This window comes from Ursus maritimus, unplaced genomic scaffold, assembly GCF_017311325.1.
Source record: "Ursus maritimus isolate PB19 unplaced genomic scaffold, ASM1731132v1 scaffold_16, whole genome shotgun sequence".
Lineage (NCBI taxonomy): Eukaryota > Metazoa > Chordata > Mammalia > Carnivora > Ursidae > Ursus > Ursus maritimus.
The window spans coordinates 23,896,418-23,923,466 of NW_024424008.1; the positions used below are offsets into that span (position 1 = coordinate 23,896,418).

Genomic DNA, 27,049 nt, shown 5'->3' on the forward strand with positions numbered 1-27,049 from the left:
ACAGGCCTGAGGTTCCCCTCTGGCTGATGTGGTTTTCTGTTTACCACACCTGTGTGGCTGGCAGGTACACAGAAATGGCTAGATCGACGGATGGTAGAAAAAAATTTCATAATGGATGGAAAAAAGAATTTCATTCTAATGCAAATATTGATGAATTATGGGATGACAGCTAGTCCCTCAGACTCCAGCCTTTCACAATGCTCCTAAGTTATCTTAAAATACAGACTAAGACTATGCCCACATGAGTATCATATCTGCCATATGAGTAAATATCGTGGTTAGGAGTATGTGCCTTAGAGACAAACTGCCTGGATTCAGTCCCTGTGCTTTGTCATTTACCAACTGCCTATTCCTTAACAAATCACATTACTCTCTGTGGCTCAGCCGTACTCATTGGTAAGAAGAAGATGAAAATAATAGTCCCTACCTCATAGAGTTATTATAAAGATGAAATAAATATATGTAAGCTGCCTAGAATATGTCTACATGTATGATTAATATCTATTACATCCTGTTCATCATTATCATGATTTTTGTTTACCCCTCCAAAAAAACCCCTCCTTAGTGGCAGCACAAAACTCTGTACTATTCTGCCTCAGCTGAATATTTCCCGCCTCATTTCTCACTAATTCGTCTTCACCTTCCATTTATACTTGCATGCTAAGCTATGGCCCAATATTTATTCATATTATGGGTTATGACATTGGTGGGTTATACAACCAGTTTCATGAGTTATAACTAGCACTTGTTTGAATGAAAAGATTAGAGTAGAATACAATTGAAAATACCAGATTATATCATATGTAGTAACAGAAGTATGTTAGTACATGTATTCATTGAATTATGATGTAAAATGCATTTCTTAATGTGGTTCATGTTGGCCACATGGTGGGGGAGACTAAAAGCAACAGCTCTAATCACACCAAAATATATCAAGTTTCTAAAGCCACATCACAATTTTCTTTTACACCATTATGACTGTTCTCTTTTGTTTGGGATGTTTATCACTTGCATTAACTGGAAAGTTTCTGCTAGCCATTACATTGCACTTGCTCATGCCAGAATATCACCAAAGTCTTTGCCAGCCTCTGCTTTGTTAAAAGAATAAACTGTTCCTTCCACTGTGCTTGTAAATACTATGGGCACATTTCAGATATACCATTAATTCCATTTCATCATAATTATCTGTTTCTCTGTGACTTCTTTTGTTATACTGTTAATTCCATGAAGGCAAGCACCATATTTTATTTTTGTGTCCCTAGAATTCACACCGTGTCTGACAGAGCAGATCAATGCTGTCTAGTTGAATGTTTTTGTATCAATAACTTAAGATGGAAGATGGCATGCTAATCAACTTTCTAATGACTCAGAGACAGGCAAGGAGGATTAAGTAGTAGGGTAGAACCTGTTATTAGATGATAAAGTAGAGATGCCAAAATATCTCATTACTTTGGAATGAAGTAACTGAAACATAGCAAAAGTCTTACCATCAAATCCATAGTCTACTATGCAAGTATGGAATCAAAGTGCTCTACCTTAATTGCTGCTGAGATTTTATTTTGATCTGATTAAACAATGTGACATGAACAACGAAAAGGTAAATAATTTTATAGGTTACTACTGATATATATATTTTTAATGTGGTAGTAAGCAGACACCCTCTGGGGCTTCAAGTTCAGTTTTCACTGCTAAATTTTAATAAGAACACTTAAAAACTAAAGCTGTTTATAGAAAACAAGAGTTTGGTAAGTTGAAACAATGTCCTATTAAGAACTATATATAACAGGAATGTTCAGCAAATGCAGATGCTTCCTGATACTCTAGCAACTTTGACAATGGGTACTAAGTACATGTTTGTTTGTTTGTTTACTTTTTGATGGACTAGACATGAAAATTTTCTGTATTTCAGATGTAACAAAAGGTTGAATTAATTTATAGGGGAAGTAGTCTGAAGTTCTTCATAATTTTTAAATCTATCAGTTTCCTAAATATTAACTCACTGATTTATATAGTCTTTAGAACGTTTCCAATTACTTCAATGTGTATTATAAAGTTTTAATTCCAATTTGATACACATAAAATATAGGTGAGGGCAATAAAAACAGCTCAATAAAACACCATTAAAATTCAAATGCTGACATAATTCATTTGCAGCAACCCTCAATAACAGATTATAAGGCACAAAAATTAGTATTCTATAAAAATTATTTGGAAAATCCTTCATCTTTCTTCTTTCCTAGATCACCCTGATAATAAGCTCTGACATTTTTTTGGTGTGTGTCTTCTCAATAAACAAGCAACTTTTAAAGTATAAAATTAAACACAGGAGGGTATTACTCACAGAGGGTAGTCATTTTATCAGAGCTCCCCAGTTAACATCAAATGACGTGTACTACAAACCCACCTATTCCTGATGCTTGAAATATAATCCTGTTTGTATCTACAACTTGCTTTGAATTCTAAAACACAAGTGTGAAATAAAATGTTTCGCAATTTTATTGTGTTGTTTTCCAAAGAAATCAATATGAAGATTCCTAAATTTTCAGAATATTTCTAACCATTTAAATCTGAAAAAAAAAATCACTGATAGTTTCCCAACCACCTTAAGCACAACTGGAAAGGCAGGGATCAGGAACGAAGAAGGTATAAGTAAAAATATCAATGTGTATAGTAAATAGAAACATAAATTCTCATGTAGCAAATTCTTCTGCAATAGGGCAGCCAATAGATGTGGTAGAAGAAAAGAATGTATCTACAGACAAAAACTCCAACTATTGAACCAAGGAAACCACCTTGTTTTCTAGAGAAGATCTAGAGTACAGAGGGGACATTTCCTCAGGGAGATGCTCCAAGTGGAGCTTCTAAACTTCTCACTGTTGTCCCTATCAAAATCAAGACACCTAGAAAATTTTCATTAGTTATTTGGAGTTTGTCATTCTACCAGATTAACTTTAAGTAACTGGATTTGCTACAGAGAAGACTTCATTTCATGGAAACGGCTTAATTCTTACCCAAGAAGGTTGACCTCTGAAGAATGGAAAAAGTTGTATTGAATAACAAGGTTTCACTCTCTAGAACTCTGTGTCAATTTTAACAATGACATTAGGGAGGCTCTACCACATTTCATCAATTACTATTTATGTAGGGTGCTTATAAATTGCATTAAAATTTAATAAGCTATATATTTGATCTAAAAAATTAGCATAAGGGGGGACACCTGGGTGGCTCAGTTGGTTAAGCATCCGACTCTTTTTTAAAAAAATATTTTATTTATTTATTTGACACAGAGAGAGAGAGAGTGAGCATAAGCATGGGGAGCAGGAGAGGGAGAAGCAGGCTCTCTGCTGAGCAGGGAGCCCAACATGGGGCTCGATCCCAGGACCTCAGGACCATGACCTGAGCTGAAGGCAGACACCCAACCGACTGAGTCAACCAGGTGCCCCAAGCATCCGACTCTTGATTTCAGCTCAGGTCATGGTCTCAGGGTCCTGAGATCAAGCCCCACATTGGGCTCCACACTCTGTGGGGGATCAGTCCACTTGATATTCTTTCCCTCTCCCTTCTCCTCCTGCCCCCACCATGCTCCCCCGAGTTCTCTCTCAAATAAATAAATAAATCTTTAAATAATTAGCATAAGGATCTTTTGTAAAAATACAATTTTGGGGAATGCTTAAAATGTTTCCTAAGTATCAGTCTTTAGGCATCAACATAAGGATAATCAGGAGGAAGAAAAGTGATAATCTTATCTTCAATTTATTATAATTAAATTATAACACAAGTTTATCCTCCTGTCTAAGCACACAATAGCCACTTAACAAAGTTATAATAATCTATGTATGTATGTAAACACACATATACATTTAACATACAGTCATGTAATAAATATATATTGATTGAGTTGTTTAGCAGAATGCCTTTAGGTTATGTCCCTATCCAGAATTCTAACTATGGGAGGTTCAGCTTCTCTAATGGACCAGCAAGCTCTGAAATGTAAAAAAACATGATACCTCAGCAATCTTTGAAACATGTACAGACACTGAATGGCACCACCTGTCAAGTAGAGAGACTACTACTGACTCACCTGTCCCCAGGGGATGTAATCTGGTTTGTTTTTCTAGTGGTGGCAATGGGGTCAATTAGAGCTAATACCTACCTCACAAGATGTTGTAAGGATGATGAAAACACACTATAAACTACAAAAAATAATGCATTTACATTCCTATGATAAAGGCAGGTAGAGTATGTTGCCCAAATTACTGAATTAGATAGCAGGAGGCTTGCACTTGAGTCCCCAGCTAAAGTACATGTCCGTCTGGTTTGTTGGCAATACTTCTTGATCTTCCTGGGTGTCATGTTAGTCCTGTGGAAAATGATACTTCCTAACTTCCTACTTTGTAAGTAATAGTGCTTCACAAATTTTACAGTGTTCTTAATTATAAGTAATGTCCAGGTAAGGCCCTCTTGCTTGGTAACCCTGTGAACAGCACTTAACAGTCAATGAATCAACACTGATTTGTCTCTGCCTGTAAAACAAAATAAGGTAAACTAAACTACATGAACAATGACCTTATTTTTACTGATACACTTTGTTTAACAGAAAGTATATAACATGAATACTAATTATTAACTACAAGAGCAATTAACATTTTAGCGCTTACTATGTAGAAGAAATTATGGGGAAATTTATGTGAAATGTCAAATTATGCTATCACGTCAATCCTATGAAGATGGTTCTATTATTGCCTCCGTTTTTTCCAGATGGGGAAAGGTAAAAAAGGTAATTAATCTATCCAAGTTCACAGTTCCTATGAGTATTATGTATCAGGTTTTGATCTCAAGGTTGTACAACTCTATAGAACTTGCTGGTAAATTATAAGACATTATCCTCCTCTCCAAATGAGCTAATCAGCCAATCTTCCTTCTTTAAGAATAAAGGAATTAATTAATATTTCTTGAGCATCAAACATGTAGTGGTGCTACTAAAGAACCATATAGGTTTTATCTCATTTCTGTTTAAAAAATGAATGTACTCCTTACTAGCTACATGACCTCAGCCCATTTGCCTAACTTCTATGCACCTCAGCTTATTCATCTATAAAATGTGTTTAACAGTTTTCCTATCTAATATGTTGGATGTGAGGATTAAATGAGTTTCAAGTAAAGTAGTACTTGGGTACTTATTACGAAGGGTAATTATTATTATTGTTTAAAAAAAGATGACCAAATAACAAAAATCAACAATTCTCAAACCCCATATAATAGGTTCTAATGACAGAAAGTACAATAAAGAGAATTACAAGTAGTTTCAAAACAACTACAAATGGTTTATAATTTGCCCTGAAAATTCAGCCCCAGAGAATACCTGTCCAGGAAACAGACTCAGCTCAGCAGCCATCAGCAGCACATGAAAAACCAATCTTGACCATCCTCTGTAGAATTTGTTGACAACTGGCGGAAAAGTAAGGTGATCTACTAAATCCATACTCTGACGCTATAAACCACAATTTTTTAGATTGTTCCCATTATGAGTCCAATGTATTACCCATTAAATTAGATTAATAACTCCATCAAGTGGCAAAAACTTTTTAATTTGGAATAAGTAAAATATCTGTAATCCTTTAGATTCTCTAAGTCATTTGTATATTTGAGACAACAAATTAGATCGAAATCATTTTTCACATGATAAAAATCTAAGACTGTACCAAATTAATCATAGCAATTCTCCATAGACTTAGATACTGTATGCTAAAATAATTATATGTGCAAGACATGTTTAAAAATAATAAAAGCTCAGAGACAGAACCAAACCCTACTATTGAGAAAACAAAGGGACAAGAATCATTGGGTTCCATTACAGTCTTCAACATAAAACCAACATAAAGAAAATCAAGTCCTATTGTGAAATGATACTATTATATTTTTTATTTTTCATAGAATAGTATTCATATGATTTCTATTAAGGTCTACTTAAAAATGAAAGCCAGTCTTGAAAAACATTTTCCATAGAAATGAAAATAACTTTTATGGGCAATATTTCTCAAGTCTCTTATCTCTGCTGAAGTAAGTTAGTATTAAGTGTCTACTGTGTGCCGAGGAAAATTAAAAATCAAACGAAATACGAAATACATTAACTAGGCTTGATTCAAAGTGGGCAAGTTTGAAACCTAACAAACAAAGTGGGCATACTTGAAACATTTTTATAATTAAGATACATTTCACACTGAATCATGTTTGCTAAAGGTAAGGAAAATAAAATATTTCGCAAAAGAGTATTCTAAAGAACAGCAGTGTAAGAGTCAAAATACTGTTGGTCTGAGGAATTTTTAATCCTCACTATGCCAATAACTAGCTGCTCAGTCTGTTTTAAATGAGGAAAATGAGTCCTTGGTCTCCTGAAAGCCAGTTCCATCTCTTAAAATATGTAACAGACTGGTATGTATGTAGGTTTACACTATTTTTTCCTAATGTATTTGTCTTTGAGTAGGAACTCAGATACAGAGTACTTCTTATATTTTAGAGTATGCCAGTTTATGTAATAACAGATGTAGATAGGACTTAAAATGGATTCTGGGGTCAAGGAGGAGATTTTGAATGCAATCAAATATAGTTGTCAATTTATACAAAAGCATGCAAACAAGTTACAACCAATTTTGCTCTATTATAATGCTGCTTTGGATATATTTCTATTGTGAAAATTTTAGTTCGCATTAATCATTCTGGATACCTATTCTCTCATTTTTAGAACTGAAATTAGTAGTGTAACAGGTACAAATTAAAGAAATCAAACATTCAATTATATACTCCGACACATGTAATATGTCAGGCCTGTAAACAATTCCATTCTGCATCTACCAGCACACTAAGAACCTCTATGTAAATACACTTTTACAACTGTTTATAGATAATTTTAGCTATTCAAAAAATAGGAACCACCTCCTCTATCCTTCATTTCAGCAACCCCCATCATTAATCTTTTCAAATGGTTCTCGTTGGTGCGTGTTCTCCCCAACTGTAACTGACACAGCGAAGTATCACGTGTCTCAAAGTCCACAGAACAAACTACAAAGGAAATGTTTGTGGTCTAGAGACTTTGTCCACTACAGTTAAATAGGATCACCTGGTTGTGAGGAGTGGGCTACTTTGACTCAGCATTTTCTACTTGGCCCAAGCTGAAGAGGTCACTGACTGCAGTGGAAGAGTCTACACTTAACCGACATTCTTGCTTTCCAGCTAGCTCATTAGCCTGAATATGCTTGCTCGAAACCTCTATTGTATAGACTGTAAAAAGCAGCAGAGTATCATTTGGAGAATTAATTCTATTTACCAGGAAAATACATAAGTTAAAACAAGGAATAAAGCAATAGAAAAAAATAAACACCTTCAAATAATTTAATTTAATTTCTAATTTCTATGAAATTTCTGCAACCAAAATAAACCTGACCTATACATATATTTCAGAAGAAAATGCCTGGTTTTTATTCACTTTACTCAACAAGGATTACTTAGCAGCTTAAAAACAATTTAGTACTAAGAGCATCATGCAGATAAAGTACACAGAATCACCACAACCAAAAGGCCAAGTGCAACAATATTTAGATTCAAGATTTCATTTGAACTCATTTAACAGCAAGTTTAAAATACCTCCCCCAATGACAAGGCAAAGTCATAGTATACTGCGTGTTCTCTCAGCTGATATGCCCAGCAACTGAGATATTTAAAAAAATAAAATAATAATAATAAAATAAAAAATAAAATAAAATAAAATGGGTGTAATTATTCATGTTATTTTAACTATAGCTAACTTAAACCCTTAAACAAGAATAATCAATACACAAGTGAAATCTACTATTTTAGATGGACCGTAACACTTGGGATATTCTGTACTGAAGAATTTTTCACAGAGCTCTTTAATTTTTTTTATTAAAGTTTTTTTATTTATTTGAGAGAGAGAAAGAGAGAGAGAGAGAGCAGGGGGAGGGGCAGAGGGAAAGACAATACTGAAGCCAACTCCCCAATGAGCCCAGAGCCCCCACACAGAGCTCCATCCCAGGACCCTGATATCATGACCTGAGCCAAAACTAAGAGCTGGACAGTTAACCAACTGAGCCACCCAGGTGCCAAAGCTCCTTAATTTATAAAAATATCATTGAAGTAAGACATTGTAAATTGGGGCTCTAAAGTAAAATTGCTTAATTTCAGACACATAGTCAGACTTCCTAGTTCTGTGATCTTTTGAGGTCACCTCATCATTTTCCTCATTGTGAAAGCAGGTATATCACCTATACTCACCTCACGGGTTGCTTGTGAGAACTTAATTAAGTCACAAATGTAATAGCTCAGTGAAAAGCCCTACAATTATAGATGTAAATAAAGAGTAGCTACTACTGTTCTTGAAAAAAAAAGCAAAAACAAAACTCTTCCTCGCTCTTAGCACACTGAACATTATTTTCATCCTTCTTCTGCTCTTCCTTCTCAACCTCCTTTTCTTTCCTGTTTTTCTCTCCCCAAACATCAAATGTTAAGTTCTCATATTATATAGAACCCAGGTCCTCTTCTCATTCTATTCTTTCCCAGAAAGAATCTAATCTTACCCCATTATTTTAATTACTACCTAGAAGACAATAATTCCCAAATGTGTATTTCTAATTCAGATCTGAATATACAAGTGCCAACTCAACATCTTCACTTGGGTATCTTGGAGGAACCTCAAATTCATTATGTCTAAAAGCCAAACTCACCATTTTTGCACCCAAACATAAATGGTGCCTATCTCAGTAAAGTCACTCCAAAAATCACCCAATTATGCAACCCAGAACCCTGAAAGTATTCCCTGAAATGTCCTGTTCCTCACTTCCCAGTAACCCATTTCCTACCTTTCCCATTTTACCTCTGAAATACATCCCTTTGTCTCCACAGCTACTATCACCTTTTGAATCTAAAGTCACTATCCAATAGCCCCCAAACTGGTTTTCTCAAAGCAGTCCTACTCCACCAATCCCTGCATGATGTGCCACATTCAAAGTGCAAATATTAAAAAAATAAATAAATAAAACAAAAACAAAACAAAATAAAATAAAATGCAAATATCACTCTTCTAGCTACAACTTTTCTTTGGCTCATCAGTGCCCTCAGAATAAGGAGCAAAATACCACAGACCATTAATAAAGCTGTGCACACGTCCTCTGTCTTCATTGTCCTCTATGTTCCTAACAACCTGGACCATTTTCTTCTAAAATGTTAGTCTCTACCCTCCTTTAAGGCCTTTATTCATACCTACTCTGTTCCCTTTTTGGGAATATGAAAGGTTTTTCCCTTCCTGCCCCTGAACCCCCATTTCTAGCTATTTCTTTATCATTTAGTTTGCTGCTCAATCAATACTTCCTCCACAAGGCGTTTCCTGGTTCTCTGGACAAGGTCAGTTTTATTAATTACACTCTCACAAAGCACTCTTTACTCTTGTATCACAATCCTCGTGCATTTGTAATTACTCTGGTGTCTGCTTTCCACAAAAGATAATAAGGGACACAACAGCAGCAGCCAAGCCCGTCTTGTTTACAGCTGTCTCCCTTAATCTTATCAAACACCATGCTTGCCACAAGTGGGCTGACTATGATATTGATAAATGTTTGCTGAATTAATTAACATAAATATGGTTCTGGTTTAGTCCGTAACTTGATAATAGCTTATAATTTGTAACGAAATGCACATAAAACTAATTTAAGACAGACTGTACTAGCTTTTTAAAGTAAATAAGCAAAAAAACTACTTGATTCTATAAGAAAGATAATCAATTCTGGAAGGGGAACAAATAATATGAGGAAAGGCCCTATATGGAGGGCTTCTTTCCGGGGCCATGATATGAATGAAGCTATGGAAAGCTAACGGGACTTCAACAAGCGAAGGGTAAAAAATACTCCAGGAAGAGGGAAATCTGGGCAAAGCCGTAGACCTAGTCAGGGTATAAACAGAGACTGGTGAACAGACAATGTGCCTGAGGAGGAAGGTATATATTAATTATAGCTATATACTATATGCTATATACTAAAATATAGCACATGGGCACACTGTGGAAAACTGGAGAGCTTTCATTATTGGAATTAAACTGTCTTAAGGAGAACCACTGAAAATTTCATCACTGAAGAATGATGAAGGCAGCAAAATTAAGATGAAGTGTGGAGACCAACTAGTAAGCTACTTCAATGTTTCAGATGGAAGGAAAGGAGGAAAGGAGGAAAAATAATTCTGCAGTAGAATAAACAACACTGCTCTAATGGGGAAGGGGAAGGTCATTGACTAAATGGAAAACCAAAACAGAGAAAAGATGGAAGAAGGATGAGAGATGATGATTTCTGTTTTGGAAACCCTAAATTTTATGTCCTTATATAATGCTGAGCAGGTAAAGTATAGACCCAAGAAAGAAGATGCAAGTAAATTTCAAAAGTTATTAAGCTCAGGGAAATTTTAATTGGTCCATAATCAATTAAGCATTAATGCAAAGTCTTAAGAAACATGTCAAAAGTTTTTTTCACAAACACATTTTTTTAAAGACATTTATTTGAAAGAGAGAGCATGAGTGGAAGGGGCAGAGGGAGAAAGAGAGAGATACCCAAACAGACTCCATGCTGAGCATGGAGCCCAACACAGGGCCTGATCCCAGGACCCTGAAATCATGACCTCAGCTGAAACCAAGAGTGGGACACTTAACCAACTGTGACACCCAGGTGCCCCCCACAAACATATTTTTATTAATAATGAAAACATACAAAAAAACAACAAAAGCTCTTTTATAATTACTGCCTGAGTTTTCAATACACCCTATACCTAATTTTTATTTTATATAGTTAGGAAAAAAGCTCCTTAATTTTACCTTAATTTCACTCTCTTTAAAACAGTTAATTACCTACAATTGTTGGGATGGAAGGAACTAATTTATGCTGACTTTCTCTATTCATAGAAGAATATCTTTTATGTTTAAAAGAATTCAGTCTTTGTAATAAGCTCTGTGCGAAAGTTAAAAATGATGTACAGAATTTTTTAAAAGGTCATTCTAATTTCATAAATGTTAACATCTGAAAGTATGTCATCTTTAATTATCAGGAGGATATCTGAAGAATAATAAAATATAACACTTACTTTTGCTGCACCTATCTGTTCTTTGCGAAATTTCTCAAGTGGAGCAATTAATACATCATTAGCATTTTGAATCTGAAATTAAAAATGCAAATACATTAACTTCTGTATAATTTCATGCAAATATTTAAAAAAAACAGCTCCTTTATTCAACTTACTTAAATAAACAGCTTTTGTTCTCTTGATGGCTTCTATAAATGGAATACTTTGCATGTTGTATAGTATTTTCTACTTTATAAGGTTGTTTTCACAAATTATTTCACTTAATTCCAACAATAATGTGAATAATGGAAAACAAGTACCCATGTTGAGATCCTAGTCTGAATATTTGATTTCATGTTCTAAGATGTAACTAAGAACACAGATATTAAATTTACAAATACCTTTAATTACACTGGTTTAACGCAGTCAGTTTAAGCATCATTTTAAAATTGAACCATATAAAGCTCCTCTATTCGACACTAGAATGTTATTCTACAGCTGCAAAACAAAATAAGGCTCATTTTTTTCTATTTAATTAGACTTCTTATACTTGGGATTTGTCTGAATGTTCATATGGTTCCAACAGAACTACAATAGTACCTTATTTCATTTCAAGGAACAGTATTTTAGTCCCAAACTCCAAATCAGGATTTACTAACACTTTAAAATAGATAAATATTTTAATTTGGAACGGTGAGAATATTGTGAAGAAGTAGTTTTCAGTGTGGGAGCCAGGGACTGAATGCAAGAGACAGACATTTCTAAGAAAAACAGTATGCTAGGAGGAAATCTTCAACTGAAAAAACCTTTAGAAAGCATTAAATTTAACACAGAATCATAAATGTTCTCAACACAAACTAAAATGGTAGTTATGTGACAGGATGGAGGTATTAACTACTGCCCTGACAGTAATCATTTTGCAGTATATACACATATCAAGTCAACTTGCATACCTTAAAATTACACAATACTATATGTCCATGATACCTCAATAAAGCTAAGGGGATAGCTACAGTTAACAAACAAAATTTATAATTTATTCCACCACTGTGATAATACGATCTATTATATAATTAGCAAATGCTAAGATAAAGAGAAAACCCTAATTTAAAATTATATAGTTCTATTTTAAAATAGGTTAAAAAGTACATAGGAGTTCTTATATCCTTCTTAAAACTTTACCATAAGTTTAAAATTATATCAAAATTCTAAAATTTCAATGAAAGTGTTTTACTTTCACTTATTTTCACTGGACTAATTATTCTCTGGTCAAGTTTTATTTCTCAAATTCAGTATCTAAGTGCACAAAAATAGTATACACAAAAATAAAAACAGTGTTAGTGCCTTCCATGGTTATCATTCTCCAATTCGAAAAAATGTAATATGACAGATCTTGAAAAGAGGACTTAAACTCCTTGTATAAAGACGTATAAGGCAGATCAATACTCAAAACCCTTCCAAGACATCAACAACAGACTGTAGATGCCTATGACATCGTCACCTAATTACCATTTGTGAGCTCAGACAGGCATCCCTCCAGATACTCTGCACAGCCATCGTTCTAGAGGCAGATGATTGGAAGCAGCAAAGCTCACTTTTAATTCTCACACTCTAAATCTTCTTTGCCCTCATGAAACTCCAAATACATAAACACACACACACATCTGCCTTTAAACATTGTTTACATAAGGTGAAAGATGGTGTCATGACTACTTATGTGTAATTTGGCAAAATGGTAACAATAAAGGCTAACATTTACTGAATGTCTATGTTATGCTGGAAACAAGCATGATCTAATATATTTAAAGTTAGTGTAACTTAAACAGGGAGGTATTTATTGCTCAAGTTGTGAAAACTCCAAGAATAAGGACGCTGAATAAGATGGTATGCAATAGGAAGAAAAAAGATGGCGGAGGAGTAAGGGAACTTTTTTCAGCTGGTCCCCTGAATTGAGCTGGATATCTACTAGATCATCCTGAACACCCACAAAATCAGCCTGAAACATAGGCAGATACATCTGGATCTCTATAAACGAACATCTCAGGCGCTGAGTATTGAGGTATGAAGCGGGGAGTTGTGAATCTGCACAAAGATATCGGAAGATAAACGGAAGGGGGAGGAAGCCGCCGTGTTTGGGTGCCTGGAGGCGGTAGCCTCCTGCACTGGAGAGCGGGCCAGTTAGGGACCCGTAGCCTCCGAAAAAGTGGGCTGAGACTGGGAGTTCAGGAGAGCACAGTGCGATCAGACTGAAAACCTGAACTCTGGAGCGCAGGCACGACTAGACTGAAAACCGGAGCTCCAGAGCACGTGAGCCACACTGAAACAGTGAGCTCGGAAGCAGGCACCAGAACCGGGCGCGGCTGGCGGTGTTAGAAGCAGAAGACGGAGATGTGCGGGTCCTGGGAGCGGGGACTAGGAGAGTAGCTGTGGGCACACAACCCGGCTCGCTGCAGGGCTTTTAGCAGCACCAAGAGAAACAGAGTTAAAGTGGCCAGGAGAGCTCAGTGGAGAACAGGCTGCGATATCTGCGTTCAGAGAAAGAGGCTAGAATATGGCCACTGCTGCTCTGATTCTCAGAAGAGTCACAGAAAACCACCAGGGAAAGGCACCAGAGAACAAAAGCTTGGAAATACCAGTTCTCAATGTGCCCATCCCCAACCCCCTCACAGGGAATGGGGAAACTACCCAAAAAGGGTTGCCTGAGTATCAGCGCAGCAGGCCCCTCCCCCAGAAGGCAGGCTGAAAAAAACAAGAAGCCCACATCCCTAAGGTCCCTATAAAACAAGTGCACATTACTTGGATTCTGATCAATAATTTGGGCTCTATACATCCACACAACCACTTCTAATCAGAATGACAAGGAGAAGGAAGCCCCAACAAAGGAAAGAAAAAGAAACCGTGGCCTCTGCCAGAGAAGTAATGGATATGGATATAACCAAATTGTCAGAAATGGAGTTCAGAGTAACAATGGTCAAGATGATGTGTAGGCTGAAAAAAAATATTAATGAAAATATTAATGAGAATATAGAATCTCTAAGAGTGGAAATGAGAGCAAATCTGGCAGAAATTAAAAATGCTATGAATCAAATGCACTCTAAACTGGATGCTCTGACAGCCAAGATAAATGAGGCAGAAGAACGAATTAGTGAACTGGAGGATGGAATGATAGAGAAGAAGGAAAAAATGGGAACCTGGCTCCAAAAAATCCAAAATCAAGAACGTAGAGTATGAGAGATTACTGACTCAATGAAACATTCCAATGTCAGAATCATCGGCATCCCCGTGGGGGTGGAGAAAGAGAGAGGTCTAGAAGAGATATTTGAACAAATTATAGCGGAGAACTTCCCTAATCTGGCAAAGGAAACAAGTATTCGTGTCCAAGAGGCAGAGAGGACCTCTCCCAAGATCAAAGAGAGCAGACCTACACCACATCACATATAGTGCATTTCGCAAATATTAGATCCAAGGATACAATTTGAAAGTGGCCAGGGGAAGATGCCTCACCTACAGAGGGAGGAAAATCAGAATAACTTCAGACCTGTGTACAGAGACCTGGCTAGCCAGAAAGAGCTGCCAAGACATGTTCAGAGCACTGAGTGAGAATAACATGCAGCCAAAGGATCCTTAATCCAGCAAGGCTGTCATTCAGAATTGATGGAGAGACAAGGATCTTCCAAGACCAGCAGAAACTGAAAGAATATGTGACCACCAAACCAGCCCTACAAGAAATATTAAGAGGGGTTCTATAAAAGTAAAAAGACCCCAAGAGTGATATAGAACAGATATTTAAGTCTATAGAAACAAAGACTTCACAGGCAACATGACATCATTAAAATCATATCTCTCAATAACCACTCTCAATGTAAATGGCCTAAATGCTCCCATTATATGCCATAAGGTTGCAGATTGGATACAAAGACATGACCCATCAATATGCTGTCTACAAGAGACTCATTTTGAAACTAAAGATACATCCAGACTGAAAGTGAAGGGATGGAGAACCATTTATCATGCCAATGGATTTCAAAAGAAAGCTGGGGTGGCAATTCTCATATCAGACACATTAGATTTTAAGCAAAAGACTGTACTTAGAGATACAGAAGGACACTACATTATTCTTAAAGGATGTATCCAACCAGTGGATATGACAATTATAAATATCTATGCCCCCAAGAGGGGAGCAGCTGGATACACAAGCCAATTCTTAACCAGAATTAAGAGACATATAGATAATAATATGTTAATAGTAGGGGACCTCAACACTCTGCTCTCAGAAATAGACAGATCATCTAAGCAGAAAATCAACAAAGAAACAAGAGCTTTGAATGACATACTGGACCAGATGGACCTCACATATATATACACAGAACACTACACCCCATAACAACAGAATACACATTCTTTTCGAATGCACATGGAACTTTCTCCAGAATAGACCATATACTGGGTCACAAAACAGGTCTCAACCGATACCAAAAGACTGAGATTATTCCCTGCATAGTATCAGACCACAATGCTTTGAAACTGGAACTCAATCACAAGGAAAAATTTGGAAGAAACTCAAACACTTGGAAACTAAGAACCATCCTGCTCAAGAATGACTGGGTAAACCAGGAAATTAAAAATCAGTTTAAACAATTTCTGGAGACCAATGAGAATGAAAACACAGAAGTCCCAAACCTGTGGAACACTGCAAAGGCGGTCCTAAGGGGAAAAGACATAGCCATCCAAGCCTCACTCAAAAGAACAGAACAATCTAAAATGCAGTTTTTATATTCTCACCTCAAGAAGCTGGAGCTGGAACAGAAGAACAGGCCTAACCCACCACGAGAAGGCAGGTGATCAAGATTAGAGCAGAAATCAATGAATTAGAAACCAGGAACACAGTAGAGCAGATCAACAGAACTAGAAGCTGGTTCTTTGAAAGAGTAAATAAGATCGATAAGCCACTGGCAAGACTTATTCAAAAGAATAGAGAAAGGACCCAAATTAACAAAATTATGAATGAAAAGGGAGAGGTCGCAACCAACACCAATCAAATAGGAAGGATCATTAGAAACTTTTATCAACAGCTTTATGCCAATAAATTAAACAACCTGGAAGAAACTGATGCCTTCCTGGAAACCTATAAACTACCAAGACCGAAACAGGAAGAAATTGATTTTATAAACAGACTGATTAATTATGAAGAGATTGAAGCAGTGATCAAAAACCTCCCCCAAAACAAGAGTCCAGGGCCTGACAGATTCCCCGGGGGATGATACAAAACATTCAAAGAAGAAATAATACCTATTCTCCTGAAGCTGTTTCAAAAAATAGAAACACAAGGAACACTACCAGACTCATTCTATGAGTCCAGTATTATCTTGATCCCCAAACCAGCCAAGACCCCATCAAAAAGGAGAATTACAGACCAATTTCCCTGATGAATATGGATGCCAAAATTCTCAACAGGATCCTAGGTAATAGGATCCAAGAGTACATTAAAAGGATTATCCATCATGACCAAGTGGGATTCATCCCTGGGATGCAAGGGTGGTTCAACATTCCCAAATCGATCAGTGTGATAGATCACATCAACAAGAAAAGAGTCAAGGACCATGTGATCCTCTCAATGGAGGCAGAAAAAGCATTTGACAAAATACAGCATCCTTTCCAGATTAAAACCCTTCAGAGTGCAGGGATAGAGGATACATTCCTCAATTTCATAAAAACCATCTATGAAAAGCCTACAGCGAGTATCATTCTCAATGGGGAAAAGCTGGAAGCCTTTCCCTTAAGATCAGGAAAACAACAAAGATGCCCACTTTCGCCATTATTATTCAACACAGTACTAGAAGTTCTTGCAACAGCTCAGACAACAAAATGGATACAAGGTATCCAAATTGGCAAAGAAGAAGTCAAACTGTCTCTCTTTGCAGATGACATGATACTTTATATGGAAAACCCAAAAGAATCCACCCCCAAATTACCAGAAGTTATAGAGCAATTCACTAACGTGGCAGGATAAAAAAATCAAAGCTCAGAAATCAGTTGCATTTCTATACACGAACAATGAGACTGAAGGAAGAGAAATTAGGGAATCCATCCCATTTACAATAGCACCAAAAATCATACGTTATCTCGGAATTAACTCAACCGGAGAGGTAAAGGATTTATATTCTAGAAACTACAGAACACTGTTGAAAGACATGGAAGAAAAATGGAAAAACAAAAAAATGGAAAAACATTCCATGCTCATGGATAGGAAGAATAAACAGTTAAAATGTCCATGCTACTCAGAGCAATCTACACTTTCAATGCCATCCCAATCAAAATACCAATGACATTTTTCAAAGACCTAGAACAAACAGCCCTTAAATTTGTGTAGAACCAGAGAAGGCCCTGAATCACCAAAGAAATGTTGAAAAGGAAAAACAAAGCTGGGGGCATCACAACGCCGGATTTCGAGCTGTAATACAAAGCTGTGATCACAAAGACAGCATGGTACTGGCACAAAAACAGACACATAGACCAATGGAACAGAATAGAGAACCCAGAAATGGACCCTCGGCTCTTTGGGCAACTAATCTTTGATAAAGCAGGAAAAAACATCCAGTGGAAAAAAGACAGACTCTTCAATAAAAGATGGTGGGAAAATTAGAGAGCTATATGCAAAAGAATGAATCTTAACCACTCTCTCACACCATACACAAAAATAAACTCCAAATGGTTAAAAACCTTGATGTGAGACAGGAATCCATCAAAATCCTAGAGAAGAACATAGGCAGCAACCTCTATGACATTGGCCACGGCAACTTTTTCATGACACATCTCCAAAGGCAAGAGAAACAAAAGAAAAAATGAACTTGTGGGACTTCATCAAGATAAAAATCTTCTGCACAGCCAAGGAAACAGTCAGAAAAACTAAGAGGCAACCCACAGAAAGGGAGAAGATATTTGCAAATGAAACTACAGATAAAAGGTTGGTATCCAAGATCTATAAAGAACTTCTCAAACTCAATACACATGAAGCAAATAATCAAATCAAAAAATGGGCAGAAGATATGAACAGACACTTTTCCAATGAAGACATACAAATGGCTAACAGACACATGAACAAATGTTCAAAATCATTAGCCATCAGGGAAATTCAAATCAAAACCACACTAAGATACCACCTTATGCCAGTTAGAATGGCAAAAACTGACAAGGCAAGAAACAACAAATGTTGGAGAGATGTGGAGAAAGGGGAACCCTCCTACATTGTTGGTGGGAATGCAAGTTGATACAGCCACTTTGGAAAACAGTATGGAGGTCCCTCAAAAAGTTAAAAACAGAGCTACTGTATAACCCAGCAACTGCACTACTGGGTATTTACCCCAAAGAGACATAGTGAAGAGAAGGGCCATATGCACCCCAAGGTTCATAGTAGCATTGTCCACAATAGCTAAATTGTGGAAGGAGCCAAGATGCCCTTCAACAAATGAATGCATAAAGTAGATGTGGTCCATTTATACAATGGAATATTACTCAGCCATCAGAAAGAATGATTACCCAACAGTTGCAGCAACATGGATGGGACTGGAGGATATTATGCTAAGTGAGATAAGTCAAGCAGAGAAGGACAATTATCATATGGTTTCACTCATTTATGGAACATAAGAAATAGCAGGGAGATTGGTAGGAGAAGGATGGGAAGAATGAAGGGGGTTAAACAGAAGGGGCAATGAACCACGAGAGACTATGGACTCTGGGAAACTAACTGAGGGCTTCAGTGGGCAGAGGGGTGGGGGATTGGGATAGGCTGGTATGGGTATTAAGGAGGGCACATATTTCATGGAGCACTGGGTGTTATATGCAAACAATAAATCATGGAACACTACATCAAAAAATAATGATGTACTGTAGGATGACTAACATAACATAATAAAAAATTTTTAAAAACGCAAAAAAAGAGAGATGATATTCAATATATAGCACAAGTACATATATTTAAAATAAAGAATACCAGGGTTTAACCTGGGGCCTGTTGCTACTAGCTGCTATTTAGCCATTCTGAGCATCAGCTGCAACATCAACCCCACAACTTAACTTGGGTCTAAGGACTAACAATGAATGTAAAACACTTAGTTCAGTGTCTTAATATAGTAAGTGCTCAAAATTTGTAGCTTTTAATACCTCCAAACTGACACAGATAATTAATCTCATCCTGTATTTACCTACTGAATACACTTCTGTATCTGAATCTACAGTATTACCCTTTGGTTGAAGTATATCTATGTGCACATTATGAGAAGGTATTTTCCCATAAAAGTCCTGAAAGACAGATGGCCTGGACTCTCTCATACCCAGTCACTAGGTACTTATGTACATGCCAAGCACACTGTTGAGGTCTATGATAAGGAGAAACAACTAAGGCATGGACTAAACCTTCCAGAAATTTAATGTCTATTTGAGAAGAGAGGAAAATTTTATTCATTCAACAAATATTTGATTATCTTAAAACACTGCTAAAATTTTTGGAAAAATTGAAAGACAAAATTGATTAGTTTTACATGATAAACTATGGACAACTCCTTATAAATACCTCAGATTTTGACAACAGTAAAGATTCTTGGGAATTAAATAAGTCAAGGTAGGATTTGGATGATGAATATGAACTGGATACACTGAAGAGACAAAAATATTCTATAAACAGGGAACACCATAAATAAAGGCAAGGGGGTAGAACTAAGCTTGGTATGTGGGAAGGGAGAGTGCAGTGAAGAAAAAGAAAGCATTTGTTAAGCATTCATTAAGAGTCAATCATGATTGTGAGTGCATTGACCTAGTTACAGGCCCTCAGTTAACTTTTTGAAAAGTGGGAATACAGATTGAACATGAAGCATGTCAAACAGTTCTGGCACATGACATGCTTCATAGAATTAATATATTATTATCTACCAACAAGAACAAGAACATTATCTAGCTGGAGAAAAGTGTGTATATATTCTTAGTAGGAAACTTAGTTGCAATAAGGAAAAGATACCCATAATCTAGGAAGAAGAGCCTGAACATGGAATCCCTGCTGGCTTCTAAACAGAAAATTCATGTTGTAAAAACCTGTTCTAGGAAGCCAGTAATATGTGGGATAGTTTGAGAATAAAGAGATGAAGACAAGGTGTGCCAGGTGACTAGCTGGGAGTGGAACTCAAGTTTGAAGTAATAAGGTACTAGGATCAGGTGCCTGCAGTGTTGACAAACTGCAACAGGGAACTGCAGTGTTCTCAGAAAAGAGAAAAGGACCCAGAGGGAGAGGAATCAGAGGGACCATTAGAGGTTTTGCTTCAGGCACTGGAACTTTGGCATCACATTAAGAACTAGGGTAAATGAAATAAAGAGTATTTTTGATGGAGAAGAAATAAAGATAATGAATTTCACTTTGGATCTATTATGTTCAGTGCCATGGGAAAATTCAAATAGTTTGGCAGAATATGCCATCTCAAAATAACAGAATTAATCAATATGATTGAAATGTTTTTATTGGGAAGAGAAGGATTAGGAAAGAGACCGATTGATAGATCCTTATACTAAGACACTGGCAACACATTCGTATCCAATGGTTTCAATCTCTGCCATATGTAAATATGTCCTGGGAATAAAACAAAACCTGTGGATATAACACATGAGATGTGAATTAACAACTATCCTACAAGACAATTATTATTTCTTGACCCAATTTCCCCAAATTTCTTCATTTTTTTTCTTTTTGGATTTGTTCGTTTTTTCTCCTCTTTCTTTCTCCTATTCTCATTCTATTAAATGTGAAACTGAAGGAATAAGAAAAATAAGTTCCAGAGGTACTAAACAGAAAAAAGAAGAAAGGGGAGAAAAACATCTAAAAGAGTGACAGATACATCAAAAGATATGATTTGTTGAGTGTTTACTATGTGGCAAGTACTATGATAAACTCATCATAATATCAAGATTAAAACTGATTTTATATGAGCAATGAAGTTCAAAATCTAAAATTCATGGAATGTTTTAAGCACAGGAGTGTTAAATTTAGACCCAGTTCCATTTTAATCTCAGCACTGAAACTTGGTGTCTTCATCCCTATACCTCTTAAGGTGTTTATAAAAATGAAAGGAGAAATATACATATTTTTAAAATAACAAGCATAGATTTGACATATGGCAGCCTTTCAAAAAATGTTTCCTTCTTCACAGAATTTACAATGTCTACTATGTGTTCAGTCTTAAATTTCCCATTTTAAAGTGTAGTTCTTCAAAGGTAGAAACTGAATTGAAATTAATTTAACAGAACAGGACTGATTTACTGGATAGATAATAGACAAACAGGAGCCTATTTTTTTTTCCATAAGCGAATATAACATGTGCGTGGTTTTACATCTTAAATATGCTTTTTTTGCGTGCAGTCAATGAACCGCTGTTCACAACATGTGAATCTAAACTCAAGACATCAAAATGGAAATGCCAACAACACTTTTCGAAGGGCACAAAGTGGATTTACAATCCAATTTGGCTGCTTCTGACCCTTATCTTTGTACATCCCCTGGGAATGCATGCTTTTCACCCCCACAAACTGATCAATCACGTGGACAAAATTCTTTAGTTCTGAAGTAATCCAAGTATAAATTAAAGGTGTTTAAAATTTTAGCAGGTTTAAAGGAGTTACTGTTGCTACTGCATAATAAAGGAAAATGACATATAAAATGGTGGAAAACTATAATTAAAAATGTGAATCAGGGTACAACTCTGGTGACTTTACTTTCATAAGGTCTAAAAAAAAATCTAGAGAAATGAAATTTTGGCTCACATGGAACTCTTTCTCCCAGATTTACACAAGAGGCTTGATGAAACTTCTTCCAGAACGTAATTCGAGGTTAGAGGGGGGCGGGGGGGGGGGTCAAGTCACAGAGTTCAGGAGATTCAAGATCCCATAATATTTGTGGAATGTGTTACTTTGCATGAACTTACTAAGAGGCTTTAGGAAAAATACAAAACCAATTTTAATATTCTCCCTAGATACTGCCAAAGTAAAATCTTAAAAAGCTCTTATTTCAGTAAATAAGATACAATGAACTTACTATCTTATAATTCTTAACCATTTATAATTCTAAATTATAGATGGGTTTTTAATTTTAAATTATAGATGGGTTGCTCTGGGTACAAGCAACCTATTTTTATAGGTATTGGTCCATTTTAAAAATCAAATTATCTGCTATTTCACTTATTTTCTGTAGCAGAGAAGCAAATCTGATATTGCGTAATACTTTACAATACTGCATTTACTGGGTAAACACGTTTGAACTGTGGGTGCAGTGTTACTTACATAAAGGCAGGCAATTAAGTTTTCACTCACCTTTTCTTTTGCTGTTTCAAGTGGTTCTAATAATAGCCACCAGGGAGTGCTCATAAATCACTCACAAGTAATGACTAGAAAAGTTTTTATGGGATTAGATGAATAATTCTCCAAACACATTTGGGCTTTGTGTGTGTGTGTGTGTGTGTGTGTGTATGTGTTCAAATATCCATGAATTATAATTTTCTATAGATCATGGATTTTCAAGTGCTATCCTATCCTAAAAATTCCTATTTTGGGGGCACCTGGGTGGCTCAGTTGGTTAAGCATCGAACTCTTGATTTCAGCTGGGGTCATGATCTCTGGGTCCTGGGATCAGAGCCCCATATCGGGCTCTGCACTTACCTGGAAGTCTGCTTCTCCTCCTCTCCCTCTGCCCCTTCCCCTGCTTGCATGGGTGTGCGCTCTCTTTCTCTCTCAAATAAGTAAATAAATCTTTTTTAAAAATTCCTTTTTTTTTAAAGATTTTATTTATTTATTCGACACAGAGAGAGAGAGTGACAGCACAAGCAAGGGGAGCAGCAGTCAGAGGGAGAAGCAGACTCCCCACTGAGCAAGGAGCCTGTGTTGTAGCCTTCTCTGGTGGTGTGGGGCTCCATCCCAGGACCCTGGGATCATTACCTGAGCCTAAGGCAGATGCTTAACCGACTGAGCCACCCAGGCACCCCCCAAAATTCCTATTTTTAGTGCTTGCTTTTCACTATTGAAAACCTTATGACTTGTGTGTCCAATGAAATGAGCAGGAGTAGAATTAAAAAAAAACCTGAAAGGTAATTCTTACACTTTTATTTATTCTCCCCTTTCCAAGTTCTGGTTAAAATCCGGTGTTCGTGGTACCAGTCACAGCGCATCACTAATCAATGAATATAATGTCCCATTATCCTCAACCTTCTCAATAATATCAGGATAGAAAACTATAATTATCTACCCCAAGCTTTCGAAGTACCAAAAGACTTAAAGTTTTGAAAAGAAGATTTAATAATATTCTGTGGTGCTTGCTAAAGCAACTGCTTGAGAAGGCTACAACACATGATGCTATTTACAGAAATAAAACCTGGATGGTATAGCTCATTGCAAAATAATTTCCTGTTGAGATACCTATATAGCCAATCCACACACAGTGGAAAATTCACAAAGGTATTTCATGAGTAGACTAAACATAGTTAATTCAGAAGATATCTGAAGCTATATCAGAAGCAGTCTGAGATAAGAATGGATTATTTTCCCATTAGTATTTGCAACTGGGAAAATTAGATCACAGTCCTAATTTGGGATTGTAGGCAAGGATCTCCCTTCTGCCTTCGTCCAACTTCTGTCCTGTTGCTTCCTTCCAAACTGCATCTCAGGATGAAATTCGGCAAGGGCTCCAGGGCTAGCCTGAGGCTCACTCCTCCATCCAGGTCAAGTTACTCTTCACAGCTACACAAAAGACAGTCCTTCTCTTGGGTCAATAAGCCCATAGCTCTTCTAAACTAGAAAGCAAAAACCAAACTCACATAAAGTGTAAAAGATGGATATACAAACAAGACCTTCATATAATAAGTGATTTAAAGTCAGACTAAAAGCTTTACTTTATGTAAGCAAATTACTCTGAAAAACCATGCCTTCACCTAAAAAAAAAAAAAAAAGTGCTAGGTAAGTTTAGCTGGGTACCACTGTAACACATTTAATTTCAACCTGAATGTCACTTGCTACTTCAGTACTGAATGTTTTGATTCTACTTCTTAAGCCAGTGTTCCATTATAACATTATGAACCCCACCCCAATGGACCTCATCTGTTTAGATCCCACACTCATTTAAATTTAATATTATTTTCATATTTTCTTTACTTTTACCAGTAATGATATTTTTTAATTGAAATATGCTAGGTAAAGAAATTTAAAGTTTTGGAGAATGATACTTTATGAATCCTCCCTTATTTTAAAAGATAGGAAGTAGTACACTCTCCAGCAAAGTGCACTAGTTTGTATTTATTTCGTGGTTTATACTCTGACAATTGTGCAATCTTGGTCGTTATTCAAACTTTCCAAGTCTGTTTCACTTTATGTTTAAGGATGATAATATGCTTATTTACAATGATTAAATTTTATATTTTATGTATAATGATCATAAGTTTATTGGTATAAAGTTGTACTTGCTTCTTCTTAAATGTATTCCTTCGTGTAGGCCAATTATAATGCATATATTATTATTTTTCAATAAAATAGGAAGCTGCTACTGGAGTTCTAGTATAAGAGTGAAATCTCATCAGCATAGACTAAATGTCAAGACTTCTTAAATGGAACAGTGTTTGCTAGGGTAAATGGCAAAGAATCCTCTCTGCTTCTAGAGCTTATAACTATCCCAAAGAACTCAAATTAAAGTTCGCTATTTTTTAATAAAGCCATCTACACTCATAAGATGAGGGAGTAGAAAACCACTCACCCAAGAAAGAACTAACCATTTTCATAGACTCTACTAAAAAAGTGGGAGAGAGAGGTTAATTGCAAAATTTCATATAATCCACTGCGATCTAATAACGTCATAACTCTAGGTTGTACCAAATGAAATTCTCTGAATATTGAGTTATCTGAACAAGACAGGGAAGTTATTTTTCTTTGGTTTTTGTTGCTCTTAAACTACTTTTGCATTATTCCCTCTTACCCAGCAATCTCTAATGGGAGGTTACACTAAGAATATTTTAAAGCATTCAAGCATTGTGGAAAACATTCTTTTTTTTTTTTTAATGATTTTTTTATTATATTATGTTAGTCACCATACAGTACATCCCCGGTTTCCGATGTAAAGTTCGATGATTCATTAGTTGCGTATAACACCCAGTGCACCATGCAATATGTGCCCTCCTTACTACCCATCACCAGTCTATCCCACTCCCCCACCCCCCTCCCCTCTGAGGCCCTGAGTTTGTTTCTCAGAGTCCATAGTCTCTCATGTTTCATTCCCTTCTGATTACCCCCCCTTTCTTTATCCCTTTCTTCCCCTACCGATCATCCTATTTTATGTTCCATAGATGAGAGAAATCATATGATAGTTGTCTTTCTCTGCTTGACTTACTTAGCATTATCTCCTCCAGTGCTGTCCATGTTGCAGAAAATGTTGAGAATTCGTTCTTTCTGATAGCTGAGTAATATTCCATTGTATATATGGACCACAACTTCTTAATCCAGTCATCTGTTGAAGGGCATCTCGGCTCCTGCCACAATTTAGCTATTGTGGACAATACTGCTATGAACATTGGGGTGCATATGACCCTTCTCTTCACTACATCTGTATCTTTGGGGTAAATACCCAGTATTGCAATGGCTGGGTCATAGGGTAGCTCAATTTTTAACTTTTTAAGGGACCTCCACACTGTTTTCCAGAGTGGCTATACCAACTTGCATTCCCATCAACAATGTAGGAGGGATCCCCTTTCTCCACATCCTCTCCAACAATTGCTGTTTCTTGCCTTGTCTATTTTTGCCATTCTAACTGGAGTAAGGTGGTATCTCAGTGTGGTTTTGATTTGAATTTCCCTGATGGCTAATGATTTTGAACATTTGTTCATGTGTCTGTTAGCCATTTGTATGTCTTCATTGGAAAAGTGTCTGTTCATATCTTCTGCCCATTTTTTGATTTGTTTATTTGTTTCTTGTGTATTGAGTTTGAGAAGTTCTTTGTAGATCTTGGATACCAGTCCTTTATCTGTAGTATCATTTGCAAATATATTCTCCCATTCCGTGGGCTGCCTCTTAGTTTTTTTGACTGTTTCCTTGGCTGTGCAGAAGCTTTTTATCATTCTTAAATACCAGATATAGCCATAACAAATTGCCTGCTCAAAACCTCTGTCCACTTATTATCATCTTGATTACTACTTGAACATTTATAATTCTAAAATAAAGGAGACTGAAAAAAATCAGCAAAAAGAAGGTCAAACTGCTTTTCAGCTATAAAAAAGATATGTGAAGGTCAAAGTAGAATTGACATCTTACAAGCTACTTAAATTTTCCAAACTTCCTACACATACATTCATCATAACAAATACTTTTCTTTTGATTTTGACCAGAAAGTATGCATTTAGGAAAACATTTTTATGGACTATATGGCTGCATTACTTTACCTCAAAAGTCATATAAGTCAGATATTGAAGTTTAATCTACCTGTGAGAACGCAGGTAATGTAAGAAATGCTGCAACCTCGGTTGTTTTTTCAATGGGTGAAATAATCACTCCCAAATTTCACAGGGTAAAAATATTCTGCAAAATTACTAGTGAAGTTACTTCAGCCAGGCCTCTGCCTTTGGAATTCTCAGGAAATCCCAGGATCTATTGAACTTGTATACATCTGTGGTATTGCCATTGGTATCCAATGATGCATCCAAGTTGGTTAACACTGCAGGAGATGGCCAATGATCTTCCTGTCACACAGCTGTCCCATGTATTGATGTCCTCATGCTGATGAAAATATACCTTCTCCCCACCTCAAATATCAAAAACACTGTATATCATGAGCTGAGTCAATTGTGGCCTCAGGATTTCCATACCCCCACCCCAGGTTTTATCCCCTAGTCAAAGTGGCTTTATGTTGGGGGGAGCTTCAACAAATTGATAA

The 27,049-nt window shown here is 36.4% G+C and overlaps 1 protein-coding gene across 1 annotated transcript in view; it reads right to left on the reverse strand.

Moving 5' to 3' along the window:
• Positions 1-27,049, reverse strand: part of ARHGAP42 (Rho GTPase activating protein 42) — a 320,488-nt gene that overhangs the window by 143,904 nt on the left and 149,535 nt on the right. The window contains exon 4 of the mRNA XM_008688390.2: positions 11,134-11,205. Within this exon, the coding sequence (XP_008686612.1) occupies positions 11,134-11,205 (72 nt within the window). The remainder of the gene's footprint in view (positions 1-11,133; positions 11,206-27,049) is intronic.